The 14,239-nt window shown below is 48.7% G+C and overlaps 1 protein-coding gene across 7 annotated transcripts in view; it reads right to left on the reverse strand.

Annotated features, from left to right (window-relative positions):
- Positions 1-7,213: 7,213 nt before the first annotated feature.
- Positions 7,214-14,239, reverse strand: part of SLC8A3 (solute carrier family 8 member A3) — a 113,622-nt gene continuing 106,596 nt past the window's right edge. For 4 of the 7 annotated variants that reach the window (XM_039552702.1, XM_039552707.1, XM_039552704.1 and 1 more), the window contains 4 exons: positions 11,350-11,474; positions 10,713-10,812; positions 9,366-9,641; positions 7,214-9,046 (listed from right to left, as the gene is read on the reverse strand). In XM_039552702.1, the coding sequence (XP_039408636.1) occupies positions 8,670-9,046; positions 9,366-9,641; positions 10,713-10,812; positions 11,350-11,474 (878 nt within the window). In that variant the 3' untranslated portion in view covers positions 7,214-8,669. The remainder of the gene's footprint in view (positions 9,047-9,365; positions 9,642-10,712; positions 10,813-11,349; positions 11,475-14,239) is intronic. The other 3 variants (XM_039552706.1, XM_039552705.1, XM_039552703.1) reach the window with 2 other exon arrangements.

Below are 14,239 nucleotides of genomic sequence, written 5' to 3' on the forward strand. Positions count from 1 at the left end.
AGCTGCTTGTGGCTCCAGTGGAGATTGAGGTTTCCACACCTTGCCTCCTCTCTGGTGCCAGCAGGAATAGCTCAAGTGTCCTGCATATATGACTCACGACTAGGTGGCCCTAGTTTGGACCTCAGAGGGGTTTCTTGGTGCAAGGTGTGGGAGTCTGAAGTACAGATTAATACAGCTCACCTTATTAAAATAAAGAAATTCAGTGCCAGTACAAAACAGGTCCTTAACTCATTGCTTCATGGTGTGTGAACAAAGAACTCTGGTGCAACTGTTCTTCTGTAGCATCTCAGTGCTGTGCTTCAAGCACTTAAAACTGCAAAAAACTTAAAAACTGCAGTTTGAGTGCCCAGTGTCTCATTTCACAGCACAGCTTTGGCCTTGCATAGCACAAAGTGCCACTGCTATCTCCTTCAGTCATGGTTTTGGCTGGGACCACTGAATCGATTCCTGCTGGCTTCACCATGTCAGAAAAGAGCTGACACAGCATCTGACTGGAGAGAGAGCTATTTCTGAAGTAACTTGGATGTTCCCACTCTGAGCTGGCAGGTTGTCTCAGAGAAAGTTGTGTGAAGGTGGCTGAGGCTGGACTTGTTCAGCTGCAGCTTGCCCCATGAATGTTGGAGCCATCAGCATTCCAGTATCTCTTCCAGTATCATTGGTGAATACATTCTTCTCCCCAGACTTGGGATGACTGGACAAGTATCCCCTTTATCTCAAGTTCCTGTCACAGTCCAAATTCCAGTTACCAGGCGTATTTGGGGAAGGGTGGGTTTCCATGGTTGCAGATGGACAACAAGGTTTCTTTGCAGTCTGCTACAGTGGGTAAAAGTCCTCTGATAATTTTAGCAATGTTTAAGCCATTAACTTGAAACAATTTTAACAGCTCCAGAGATGCAAAAATTTGCTTTTATGTTGGGCTGCAGGTGAACAAATCCAGCCTCAGCCACCTTCACACAGCTTTCTCTGAGACAACCTGCCAGCTCAGAGTGAGAACATCCAAGTCACTTCAGAAATAGCTCTCTCTCCTCAGCCAGATGCTGTCTCAGCTTTTATCTGTGATAGGGAAAGAGGCAAACCCTGTGAGGTGGGTACTGTCTCTTTGTCCTTACTCAAGTGAACTCAGCTGTGGTAACTCCCCTGCTGGGGAACTACCATTCATACATAGCCTGAAGGTTTTCATCTCTGCTGATGGGCCATAATGGACTCAAGTGCAATAATGTTTGTGCAGCTATATCATCTTAGAAGGTGTCAAAGACTCCCAAAGTGATCCACAGCACCACATCATCCAGTTTAAACTCCCTGCCCCAGGGAAGGTACCTGGGTGTTCCTACCTGAACCATATAAACCCAACAGATGTGTTTTGGGGATTGCTCCCCACCACTTCTTCGGGAGTTCCCCCACCACCCGATGGATCCAGTCTGTAGCCATCACTTTGACCAAGAGACATCAAAATTGCAACAACCAAGTCTCATTGTGAGGCCTACAGGTGAGACCTTTTTACTCTTATCCTTTCCTTCTCTTTCTTACGCATTTTCTTAAGCGGTATTTTTATGCTTTTATATTGCCATATCACTATATGTAGTAACCAAAATGGCTATGTAGCTGTTTTACAGTGCAACCAAATGGTTCTACAATAAACCCTACGTGTGTATATTTACAAACAGCACTCATTCAGTGTCATTTCACTCTAATTCACCCCACAAGACCTATTAGTAGGAACCTGGGCTACCCTTGCCTTCTGCAGTGGGTTCTAACACAAGCGTTCAGATGTCTGCTGCAAGCTTTTTCTCCTCAAAATGCACTTGGGTACCAGACCTTTGTAAAGTGAGTTAATCTAAAGTACTTAGACTCCAAAAACCCAAAAAATCAAATGTAAATGAATTCAGAGTAGGCAAGATCTGTGAAAAGATGTCCTAAATGATAAAAGAGACCTGGGGGCTGATAAAAGGAGTCAAAGCCCAAATAAGAAACTATCCTGCTGCAATAGAAATGAAGGGAGTGTAAGCAGAGATCAGTAAAGTGGATCAAGAGCTCTTCAACAGCCTGAAGCATAAGAGGAAAAAATACGAAATGTGGGATGGGTGTTGGAGCATTGCAGACTGCACATGAAGTGCCAAGGGACTTAAAGAGAACATGGCAACATCACCTAACTAGTGATGAAGAAAAACCTAGAGAATTACAGACCTCATATCTCTCTCTGAAAACTTAAAGGAGCAAATTACTGACTAGTTATTCTCTAATCCTACAAAGATGTATAAGTTTGTAAATAAATGGCAGGAATGGGTTTGTTGAGGTTTCACTGAGGACAAATCTTTTCAAACTAATTTGATTCCATTCTTTGACAGGATAACTCGCCTCGTGGCTAGGGGGGAACAGCACTAGATGTGATATGTCTTGACTTTGGAGAGGCTTCTGGCACTGTCCCAGAAGACATTCTCCTAAGCAAGCCGAGGAACTGCAGCCTATTAAGATTCACAATACGTTGAGTTCAGTGTCAGAGTCAGAGAGCTTTCTGGGGAAATCTTCCCAGTGATGGTCCAGAGTCCCAATCTAGTCAGTATTTTCAGCAGTAACTTTTGGAAATTGCTTTGCTATAAATTTTCCTGGTGATATCCAAAGTGGGGTGGAGTATTGGGAGGCCTGGGGGAGGTGTCTGTCAGCACCTGTGGAGGGTAGGATGTAAATGGTTGGTAAGTTGAATCCCTGTCAACAAGATGAGTTTCAGCAGAGGCATGGGATGACCTGCCATGAGGCAGCTGTGAGAATGTGGAAACACAAAGTGAGACCCTCTGGGCAGCAGTCCTGTAGAAATGGCTTCTCAGAGGCTGGAAAAAGAGAAAGTGGAGAACCTGGAGGACTGTGCCCCATACAAAATCCTCTTACTATAAGGATAACAATGACCTGTTTTCTTTGCCCTTGTCAATAAAACAAGAAGAAAAAATTAGCGATGCCAACAGAAACCCCACAATTGGCTTTGCTTTCGTTTCTGCCCAAGATGCTCCAGAAGAAGAGGAGGCAATCAAATCTCTTCTGGTAGCTTTAAGAGCTTATTTGGACACCCCTTGTGTTAATAGAGACACAAAAGTGCTCTGTACAATATGTCTTAGTGCCAAGGATGTGCCATGGGGACTTTCTGAGGACACCTTTGAAGCTTTTGTGTTGAGATGTTATTCCCTCTACAGCTTTTTCATACACCCAGCTTGTACTCATAATTCCTATGGAATGGAACCAGTGTTTCTGTAATGGAAGCTTATTTTCTTCTACAGCAGAGGCATCTTCCTGGGAAGGTAACTTCACAACTTACACCCTAAAATAAAGTCTTTGAAGGGGTTTTTTTCTTTAATTACCCAAATTTCATACATGTTTCAAAGTACTTCCTAGGCCTGTGGAGTTTTTTATTGCATTCTTGAAACTGGGCCAATTTCTGAGTGCATGCCAGCAATGACTAGTAGGTGGGTCACAATAATTCTTTGAGCCACAGCTCCCACTCAGCTTGCCATGTACATGGCAATAGCAATGGTACAGCCTGGGACATGGGCGATTGCTTACATTTAAGTGCAGTGGGAGCATCTGCTGAGCTCATCCACCTCACATCATGCCTTTAGACTCCATGTCTAAGCTCAAACTACACCCTATGGCACATGTGGCTAAGTGCAATGTGGAAAAGGCACCAGGGGTATCTGCTGTTGGCAGTGGGGCAAAAGTATAAGCAAACCCCACCAGCCACCTGTAGGAATGCCCTGGGCCTGGTCTGCCCTTACCACCTATCTCTGGGCAAAGCACAGACCTCCTGGGTGAAGGGAAGGCAGAGAGGAGGGGTAAATCTACTCATGGTGTTAATAATCTATGAATTTAAATGCCTCATTTAAATAGCAGGAAGCACTTAATCCCCTCCTGCTGCAGAGGCAGGTTGGGAGCACTGTGTGTGTGCTCTGCTGGGCGCTAAGCGGCACTGGCACACACAGCTCTGTCATTAGCAAGCTGGCTGCTGCTGGCACATGCACACGGATGACAACGTCTTTTAAAACATTTTTTTTCTTCTAATACTCCAAAGGTTATTCTTGGTGACAAGTGCTTTCCAGCTTGTGGCCGGGGCTGAGCAACTGCTGCTCCCATTTGTGCAGGCTGGCTCCTCCTCCACTGAGGCCATATTCAAGCACAACCAGATCTCTCAGATGCCTTTCTGTTACCATCTAGATCTATACCTATGTCCTGCTGTGCTGTCAAGAGGTGGATGAGGTGAACTGTAGGTGAACAAAGGTCTTGTTGCCTCTTGTTTATCTCACCAGTGTCCAGGTACAATACCAGGTGTCCTCCAAAATGTTTTCCCAAATCAAAGGGCTATGCTGGTGGAGATGTGCAGGTAGGCATCATCCCACTACAGCAGCTGAATCCTGAAGAGTCACATGCAGCTGATGGGGGCTTCTCCTCACACATGGTGCTGTGAAGAGGCATCCCGTTGGTACTTAGGGATGGAGAGTAGTGGAGGGGTGCTTCTATGCCAGGGACAAATGACTTACAAACCAGTCCAGCAGCCCCAGACACGGAATCAGAGGAAATAGGCATCACAGAGTATTTTTGTGGTTTGTCTGAGCTTGTTCAGAAGAGCCCTGATCACACCAACACCACAGTAACTGCCAGAAAGGTGATAAAATCCAATCCACGTGCTGCAACTGCCTCCTTCCTAACTTAAAACCTTTGCTCAAACACTTCCATTTCTCACTGCACTGTACCACAACAGATTGCTGATGCTTGCACACTTCTCTGACTCATCCCAGTCTTCTCTGGCTTGGCCCCCTTTGGTCCTAGATCTAAGCCTCAGAACCTGTGGGAACCAGAATACCTCTGTGCAGCAGTGGCAGCAAACCAGCCCCAAAGGGTCCCAACACCCCCCCCCCCCCCCCCCCACCCTCCCTCGCCCCTGGTCCCATCACTGGAGTCAAAGGCAATGAGCCAGAGCCAGAGCTGGAACTTCTGTGTTTCCCCTCAGGTCAGAAGTAGGTGTGGGCAGGAGCCATCCAGCAGGGCAGGAGGTGGGAAGTGACCCCACAGGCCTGTGGAAGGAGGTGGGAGTGTGCAGGACTCAGTAGGGCAGTGATCTCTTTGTGGCTTTGCCAAGCTCTGGCTGCCCAAGGAAGCAATGTCCGGGGCTGCCTTTCCTACTGCACGAGTGCCCAACCGGGAATCCTTCCACCCGCAGCTGGGCATTTGGCATTGCACTGTGAGGTGCCCAACCCCCTGTCTCCCCTGGAACCCTGTAAGTGGGTCCCATGCCGTCAGGCAAAGATGGGAGTCTGCAGTTATGGGCTGCACCAGCTGCCCCTATGCTGCAGAGGGCAGGTAAGAACAGTTCTAGCTAAAGGGCCACTGTAAAGGGCACTTCTATGGTCAGGTGTCCAAATACAAGTGGAAAAAATCAAGTCAGTGATGATGCTGGGTGAAGAGGCAGCATGGTACTGACCAAAACTGGGACACAGTTCCTGGAGAGATTTTGGGGGACAGGTGAGTGTCTCCTCTTTGCAAAACTTCTCTTTACCCAAAGGCTGATTTTTGACCAGCACCCATGCAGTGCAGCATCACCAGGCCAGCAAAACCTGTGGGGTGCTGTGGGTGCCCTCTGTGGCAACAGTGATGGGAAGGCAGCCAGAGGTACCACTAGCCCCACACCATGCACGGCCCTTAGAGGATGTCCCTGTACTGTGGTAGGCCTCTGGAACAAAGCAGCTCCTTTGATTGCCTTGGCTTTTCCCTCCTGATGTCAGGATGTGTTATTTACTCTCAACCACAGCAGGGAGGCAGAAAGGGAAGATGTGCAAAGCCCAAAGCACGAGGGCTGCTGGAAGGGGCCAGCTGCTGTTATTGCAGGCTGCTGTGGGAAGCTGATGGGAGAAACAAAGGGGAAAGATCAGCAGCAACAAAAACAGCAGTGAAACATCCTCTCTGCCAACTAGGCAGGATCAAGTGCTCCAGGGTCCTCCCAGTAGTACCCAACTGGAGGGCTGGGGTCGAGAGGTGGGGGGGCAAACCAGCCAGAGCCATTGCAACCAAGTCCAGGCAGCTGCCCCAGAGAAAACAGAAGCAAGCAGATAGCTAGACCCAAAATGAAACATAACAGCTTCAGAAAAAAAAAAAAAATCCCCAAAGGCACCAAACCTGTTGGGTTTTCTTTTAGCTTGCGTGTTTTTTAATGGAGTAAAAAAGGAAAATAGAAGGAACATGCTGTAGATGTCAGCCTGGTGCAGATCACCCTTCTGCATGGAGGGCACCAGGGGCCCCATACAGTTCCCTCATGGCAGCCAGTCCTACCACCCCTCCTCTTCCCTGCAGTCAGCTGGAGAAGGAAGTGGATGAAAAGCACACGGTGGATACAGCACAAGCACAGAAGAAGAGCACAGCAGCGCCGCAGGCCGGCCTTTAGCCAGGGATGGCTATGCTGGCACGGGTAAAATAGAAGTACAGCAGATTCTCTATGTCCCAATTAAAAGGTGCAACAGTAACAATCTCCCCTTGAGAGCTGCACTTTAAACCCACACGAAAAACATTTGGGGACTCTTGTAATTTTTCTTTTACTGTCCCATGTGAACTCTGGGGCTGATGGGCAGCGTGGCAGTGGCAGCAGCTGCTCTTGGTGGCTGCTGGCACTACTGCAGTCAGAAGGATCAGCAAGCTCAACGAGAGCCTGGCCTCAGGGTCTCTTGCCCATCTTTTTCAGACCCTTCCCAAAAGGCATGGCAAAGGGAGGTAAGGAGGCAGATGTCAGGTGCTTGTTAGCTTCAAACCCAGTGGCTTTCACTCATTGTGGGCTCCCACCAACAAAGCTCTGGCTGCTCATCTGAGGAGGATCCCTCTTCTCTGCCTCATGCATACACATTTATATAGAGATAGAGATATCTGGTAAACATTCTGTATGAAAATAAATAGTTCATCTGTGTGGTAAGAACCATCGTTGCCTCCATCTAGTCACCTGCTATGTTACATCTCTTTTTGTCCATGACAATCTTGTTCCCACTGCTGTTTCCCTAACCCATGGGCACCTCCTCCCTGCCTCCTGGGGCAGCCAAAAGCACGACAGCAGGCAGAACTGTATCTTTTGGCAGCCCTTCTCTTTACTTGCTGCCTCCCAAATTTCGGCTTATTTTAGGGAACCTGATGAAAATGGTTCCCTTTTACAGCACCTGTTTCTTGACAGAAGAAATGATCTTCATCTCAAAAACACTTTACAAAGAGTAGGATTTTAATGTTCTCTTCCAGGGCCCTCAATTAAGAAATATGTGTCTAGATAGCACTGTTTATATAGATATAGGTATAGTTTTTATTTATTTTATTACCAACCCAACATTTCAATTTGCAGCTGTTGATGTAACTCATGACATACTCTCATGGTGGTGGTGGCTTTTCTTCTTTATCCTTAAAAAGAAATGCATTTCAAATTAAAATTATGCTTTTTTTGTTTGTCTGGTGTTCCTAAAAGGTACTTGAGATGACGCAGGAGTCCTGATGTGGGTGGCAGTTTTTAAGCCTGTACCTGTCAATGGCCTGGAGACCACCTGCAAGGTGCGGGTGCTGGGAAAACTGGGGTAGCAACTGAATGGAAGGGCAGCCACACCACAGCTCTGGGTGGGATGGTGCTGGGAACATATGGGAACGCTATCCAGGTTTTCCTGAATTCATTTCCACCTCTTAGCAGGAGGACCATGCAGCAAACCTGCCACCACCACCATCCCAAGGAACCAGCGCTGCTCCCCCCAGAGCAGGCTGTTTTATTTCTTTAACAGTTGTAAATTAACATCATTTTCTGTCCCTGCAGTACCACAAGCTCAAAGTTAATTATACAAAGAGAAATGCCATAGTCAAAATATACATGACACGTATTGTATTAAGAGGGTTGGGGGTTTTTTTTCCTTCTTTTTTTTCTTAGCCCAGGCAGGTGATTGAGATGCTACATGCTCCAGCCTTTGTCACTAAATGTGTGTGACTGTGTGTCTGTGTTTGTATTAAAAATATATCAGTCTTGTGATGTTCTTAAAAAAGAAAGAAATGGAAGGCGGCAGGGGAGGGAATGGGTCATAGTGAAAAAGTTTTTCGACTGTGTGTCTTCAGAAATACACGTTCAATTCCAGCACTGACGGCAGCTTGAAGCTTTGAGTTTAAATTTGTAACATTTTTCGGATTAAGTAGTTAAAAAAAATCAATCAGCGTGCTCCCCCAGAACCAAAAAGCAACAAGCAAACAGAAAAAAAAAACACAAAAAAACCACAAATTCCTGAACCAGACTTCTGTAATTCTCAACCAGTAAAAATAAGGAAACATCTCCTTACAGTGGAGGGGTGCTCAGCAGGAAAGGAGACGACCCCTGTGGGAGAGGTGGCCTTTGGAGATGGTTGAAACTTCATAATTTCATTGAATAGGGTCAGTGTCTGGGTTTATTGTGTTTTATTTCAACACTTGCCATTGTTGCTTTCTTTTGTACCATTTTTGGATGGATTTTGTCTCTTTTTTTCCCTCTCTGATGGTTTTGCTCTTCTTGGCACGCAGCTGTCCGACCGTCTGGGCAGTGGCAGCCCCCACAGCCAGCCATACCCTCCAGTGAAACCACGCTTCCAGGACTGGTGTCCGGTGAGGTAACGGAGGAGGGGGTCCCTCCCCCGGCAGCACCGTCCCTCCACCGCCTAAAACCCCTTGATGTAGCAATAGGCCTCCAGGGTGGCGAAGAGGATGTAGAGCAGCCAGAGGCTGACGAAGAGCAATGTTGTGGCCACTTTGCACCCCCGGGGGCCGCCCAGCTCCCCCCCAAGGTGGGGTCGCCGGCGGTAGAGGAGGACGCTGATGCAGATGAAGGCGAAGATGGTGAAGAGGGTGACAGAGAACGCCAGGGTGCCTGCTGACACCTGGAACTCCTGCCCCTGCGACGCCCAGTAGATCGCTGCCACTGACCACGCCAGCCCGATGCCCAGGAAGACGTTGACAGCATTGCTGCCTGTGACATTGGTGATGGAGGCGTCAGCGTACATGTCCTGGATGGCTGCGGCTTTGCTGGCGAAGGTGTCTGGGGTTGAGGGAGAAGGGAAGGAAAAATCACTGGGGGTCCAACAGGAGAAACAGACAACACTTCATGTCTGGGGAACAAGGGAGGCTCAGGTGTGGCACCGACCAGGTTAGGACGCAGACCAAGAGGTGCACAATCCCTTCCTAGGTTCAGAGATCCCATGTTGCAACAAAGCGTGGTGCAGACCTTGCCTGGGGACAGGGCTTTGAGGATACCCTTCCCAGCTTGAACCCCATCCCATGACAGCTTCTCCCCCGAAACCAGGAGTATCTCCAGAGGACTCATCTCCCACCCCATCCCCTCCCTGTGGCCGACCTACCTGGTACAGAAGTGCCGAAGGCGACGAAGATGACGGCAGTCACCGAGTCCTTGAGGCCAATGGTGCAGCCGAAGTGGGAGGCGAGGTCACCGATGACGGCTGTGAGCATGCCGATGATGAGGATGGAGACGACGAAGCAGGCCCAGCCATTGCAGTACTCAGTGGGGGGCACGCAGGCAAACAGCACCTTCCAGAAGACGGTCAGGAAGTGCATCACATAGTCAAAGCAGGACGGCAGGCGCTCCTCGCCGGACTCATCCTCATCCTCATCACCTGCTGCAAACAACATGGAAGGAGAGATCCAGCATTCATTCCATTGGGACAGCTCGTGCTTGTCTCCTCCACCCCAGGGCTCCAGGGATTCTGCTCTCCTGGGACAAGGTGGTATGGCACTGGCCATAACAGTAAATTCAAGCCACAGCAGGTCCTTCAATGATGGGTGAGGCTTGGCAAAAAGAATGCCTTCCAGCCACCCCAGACCCCGCAGGGATGGGGAGTGATGGAGTGGGGTGTTGTACCCACAGAGGGCCAGCCCTGTGCCCATCCACAGGCAGTCACATAGGAGGTAGTCATCCTGTGGAGATCACTGTTGAGTGGCATGAAGAAATTACACAGGCAAGTGATGTTCTGGGCCAAAACTAGCAGAAAGTAATAGAACTGGGAAACTGGAGAGATCTCTTGATCTTCCTGCTCCAGAGCATGGGCTGGACCATCCACTGCCTCCTCTATAGCTGGGTGGAAAACACCCCTTTGGGGCAGATGCCAAACCATCGAGGAAAGGTTCAGAAAGATGTCCAAGTGCAATTAATGGCACAGATGTGCCTAAAATACCTTCCCCACAGCTGTCTGGCTCTGAAAGCAGTGAGCTCTCCCAGGCAACAGCTGGCAGGTCTCTGGGCCTTTTCCTTTACCAGCTACTGCCTCATGAGGCAACATCTCCAGTCTGCATGTGATAACCCTCCCTACTCCCAGGAACTCTACTGGCTATGACAGGACAGAACAGGACATCTTCCAGTAGGAGCTGCCTGCACTGGCCAGGATCCCAGCCAGGATGGGATTTTGCTGCCTGTACACTATTCATCACATCACCAAAGCAGCAGGAGCACTGCCAGCTGATGCAGTCTTTGAACACTGGCCTTCAGGAGGGCTCTGCACCAGAAGATGGATCTCCCAGGCTCCTCACTAATGCACCTGAAAAAGCCCACTATATTTGGAGCAGAGGAGCTCTTCGGACTGGCTTTGATAATGGGTGACCACAGCCAAGCATCACTGACCAGGGAGATGCTGTCATTCCAGGCTGCATGAACCCTGTGGATGTTCATGTGGATTTTCTGATGTTCCCCTCACCTGCGCTCACAGTAATGGCCTCCATGAACTGGTCCCTCCAGGAATGTGTCCCTACAACCAAAGCCAGGTTTGTCTTCTTAATCAGCTTGTCCACGGTGCTCTGTGGTGGGAATAAAGATGCACAGCAATTAAACCAGCTGCTAGTGGGCAAGGATGATCTTGCAGTGCACTGTGGTCTCACAGACCCTTTTGAAACTGTGGAAGTGTCACAAGCACTCTCCTACCAGCTAGATATGTCCATGACTGGAGTTGAGCCCACCTCCTCCCTGGACTGGCTGACCCAAACCTCACCAGAGCCAGCTTGTTTGCCACACCTCAATCCTGATAAGGTTTCTTCTTCCCTCAACCCTGCCTCACCAGAGCCAGCTTTGCTCCTGCCTTCTCTTGCCCACAGGCTTCTTCTGCTTCCAGCAGGACCTTCTTGCCTTTCTCCCTCCACCCCCGCCAACCAACTAGCAGCTGCTACTTTTGACATTTCCTGTAGACTTCACCGACCCTTTACTCCATTACATACTTCTTTTCCTCTTTCAACAGCCCTTTCCCTGCACATCCTGCCCCATCAGTCCTGCTCTCTGAGGCTGCTTGACAGTGCCACAGGGCTTTCCCCTCCTGGAAGACCCCTAGGACACCTACTGACCTTGAACTCATAGGACTCCTCAATGATGACTTCCAGTTTGGGGTGTTCGCCGAGTATTGGTTTGCCCATCTCTGCAATTCTCTTGGCTTCCTCCTCTTCAACTGTCATCTTCCTCTCAGCCACCTCTGTGAAAGCAAGGCCAACACCAAGCTGTGGGCAGCAGCCTGCACCTCCAGGGCACCATGGGGGCTTGTCTGCAGGGCCTGAACAGGGGCTTCTGCAGTGCCCTCACAGCTTGCTGAGCTCATGCAGCACTTTGGGGGACAGTGGTGGGGGGCAGGGGTGGGGTGACCACAGAAACAAAGGACCAAGATTTCTGAATACCAGTCACCAAGAACATAGGCAATGTGTTTTTAATTTATTAAAAAAAACCAAAACCCTTGAATGTTTCTTCAGTCTGCGTTGGTGCTCTCGGTTGACACACACCCTCCCATCACCCCTGCAGCAGCCACAGCTTTGGTGAGACCAAGGTACCAAATCATTCTGTCATTTGGCAGAAGTGCCCTTTAAGATGCTTCTAAAACCCTGACATGCTCCCTGATTTGAATAACAAGAGACAGAACCCTTTTTTCCCCCTTTGAGTAGAAAATCATGGTTGGCACCTTGCACACTGAGTGCAGTGCTTGATCTGACACTCAAGACACAGATAGTCACAACCACATGTAAACCACATGTGAACTGGAAAAATTAACAAGAAGAAGTAATGAAACAAGTAGTTTTATCCTTTCATAATGCTGTGAGGGTGCTGAGGCACTGGAACAGGTTTTCCAGAGAAGATATGAATGCCCCAACCCTGGAAGCTCAAGGCCAGGTTGGATGTGGTGTTGAGCAACCTCAGGAAAGGTGTCCCATGGGAGGGGGGTTGAAACCAGATGATCTTTAAGGTTCCTTCCAACACATTCCATTCTGTAATTCTATATTTAGTTTCTGCTGAAGGAAACCAAACCAGGACCCCGGGTCAGCAGCATGCTGAGATGACCCTGTGTCAGGCTCAATCTTGCTGGTGACCCAGCTAACCCGGCAAAGTGCCTCAAGAGGGTCCTGGTTGCCCACATGGGAAGGAGCATCCCAACCAGCTGGAAGGGTGCCCTGGCAGTGTCCCTAGGCCTGACCCAGATCTCCTCTTCCACCCACATGCCCAAGTGTAGGCACACGCTGATGTGCTCTCTGTAATAAAACTTGGACATCTCAAGAAAGGGGCTGGGTTTCCCCTGGCTTTCCTGTGCATGACCAGTCAGGGTGTACAGCTGCAGTATGGGGTCCAGCTGAGCCTGGGAGTGGGAGCTGGAGCTCTTAAGAATCTGGAAGGTTCTTAACAACCTGGGAGGGCATATCACAAAGGCAGAGCATCTTGTTCTGGCTAAGCAGTGGGTCAGATGCTACCTGAGATTTCCTGCAGAGGTTACAAATGCCCAGGTAATGCCTCAGATGTGATTAATTCCATGTGGACTCCAGCAGATCTCATACTTCACACCAAAAATCACATGGAAATGATGCAGTCCCAGCGAAATCTATTTATAAACTTTGACTTCTCTCTTCAACTGCCTGGCTAGATTGACTGCAAAGACTGTAAACCTTGCAAGACCTGCAGATTTTATAAAACATACAATAACTCATGTGGCAGGTGACATTATTATAACCCATCACAGAAACAGGAAAGTTCCATCCATCACTTGAAATCAATGATGTACATCAAAACCATCACTGCCTAGCTCCAAGACACCATAGTCTGGATTTAGGAATCCCCGTAGATTTAGAAAAAATTTACAGAGACAGAGCAGCACAGCACCTGGAGAAGAAGGGCAATGCAGGATGCTGGGGGGGCAGGGGGCACATTTTTTCACTAGAAGGGTAGTTAAGCATTGGAATGGGCTGCCAGAAAGGTGGTGGAGTCACCATCCCTGGAAGAGATCAAGAAACAACTGGACGTGGCACTTAGTGCTATGGTTTTGACATGGTGGTGTTTGGTCAAAGGTTGGACTCAATGATCTTGGAAGTCTTTTCCAACCTTTATGATTCTATGAGTGGTTGATTCTATGAAAATGTTCTGCTTTACACTACACTTGGACTCATGAACTGATGATTATCAAGATTATCAAGATCCAAGGTACTTATATTCACTGGACAAGGAGTCAGATATAATGTACATCCTTTTCTAAGACAGAACGAGAAAGTCCAGTCTCTTCCTCTACCTGGGAGTGTGTGAAGATGACAAGCTGTGCCCATTGAAAATGCTGGTGCTCACACATCAGTTGACATGGCACATATGTATGTGACTTTGCTTCTGTCTGAGCTCTCCATAACCTGAAGGTCAGGGGCGAAGGCACCCTCAGCTTCACAAAGCCCAGCTTGGCAGATGAGCTGAGCGCATGCTGGCATGTGCTGACAATACAGAGCTGAGCAAAAGCACTATGGCCATCCCAGCAGGGTTGCAAAGCCCAGGCTTGGTGACAGTCTGACTCGCTACAGCCTTCCCTGGAATAACTGCATCTGAAAAGCTGCAGTCACAGTTGCGAGCGCAGTCCCTTAGGCTCCCACTCCCTGGCTGCAGTTGCAGAGTGGAGAAAGCAAATGTCTGGAATCTGAGGAGATGCTCTGGAAAAAGGGAGGATCAGGCAGAATTTCCTCAGCTTAACAACTCCAGCAGAAATGATACAATGAAACCTCAGTCCCCAATCTAACTGATTTGACAAAAGCCTTTGGCATGGTAAGAGAACACAGAGCCTCACGCAAATGTTATGCCTCTAGGCGAGGCTGAACTGCAGGCAGGTCTGTAGGCACATGCAGTGCAGCAAGCTTTCTTATCTCCAGAGGAAGTGGTATCCAACAGAGCTTTATCCCAGAACCTGGCATCTTTCTTACGCTAGTTTATGTACTTGCACCAGGCAGG

This window comes from Corvus cornix, chromosome 5, assembly GCF_000738735.6.
Source record: "Corvus cornix cornix isolate S_Up_H32 chromosome 5, ASM73873v5, whole genome shotgun sequence".
Taxonomy (NCBI): domain Eukaryota; kingdom Metazoa; phylum Chordata; class Aves; order Passeriformes; family Corvidae; genus Corvus; species Corvus cornix.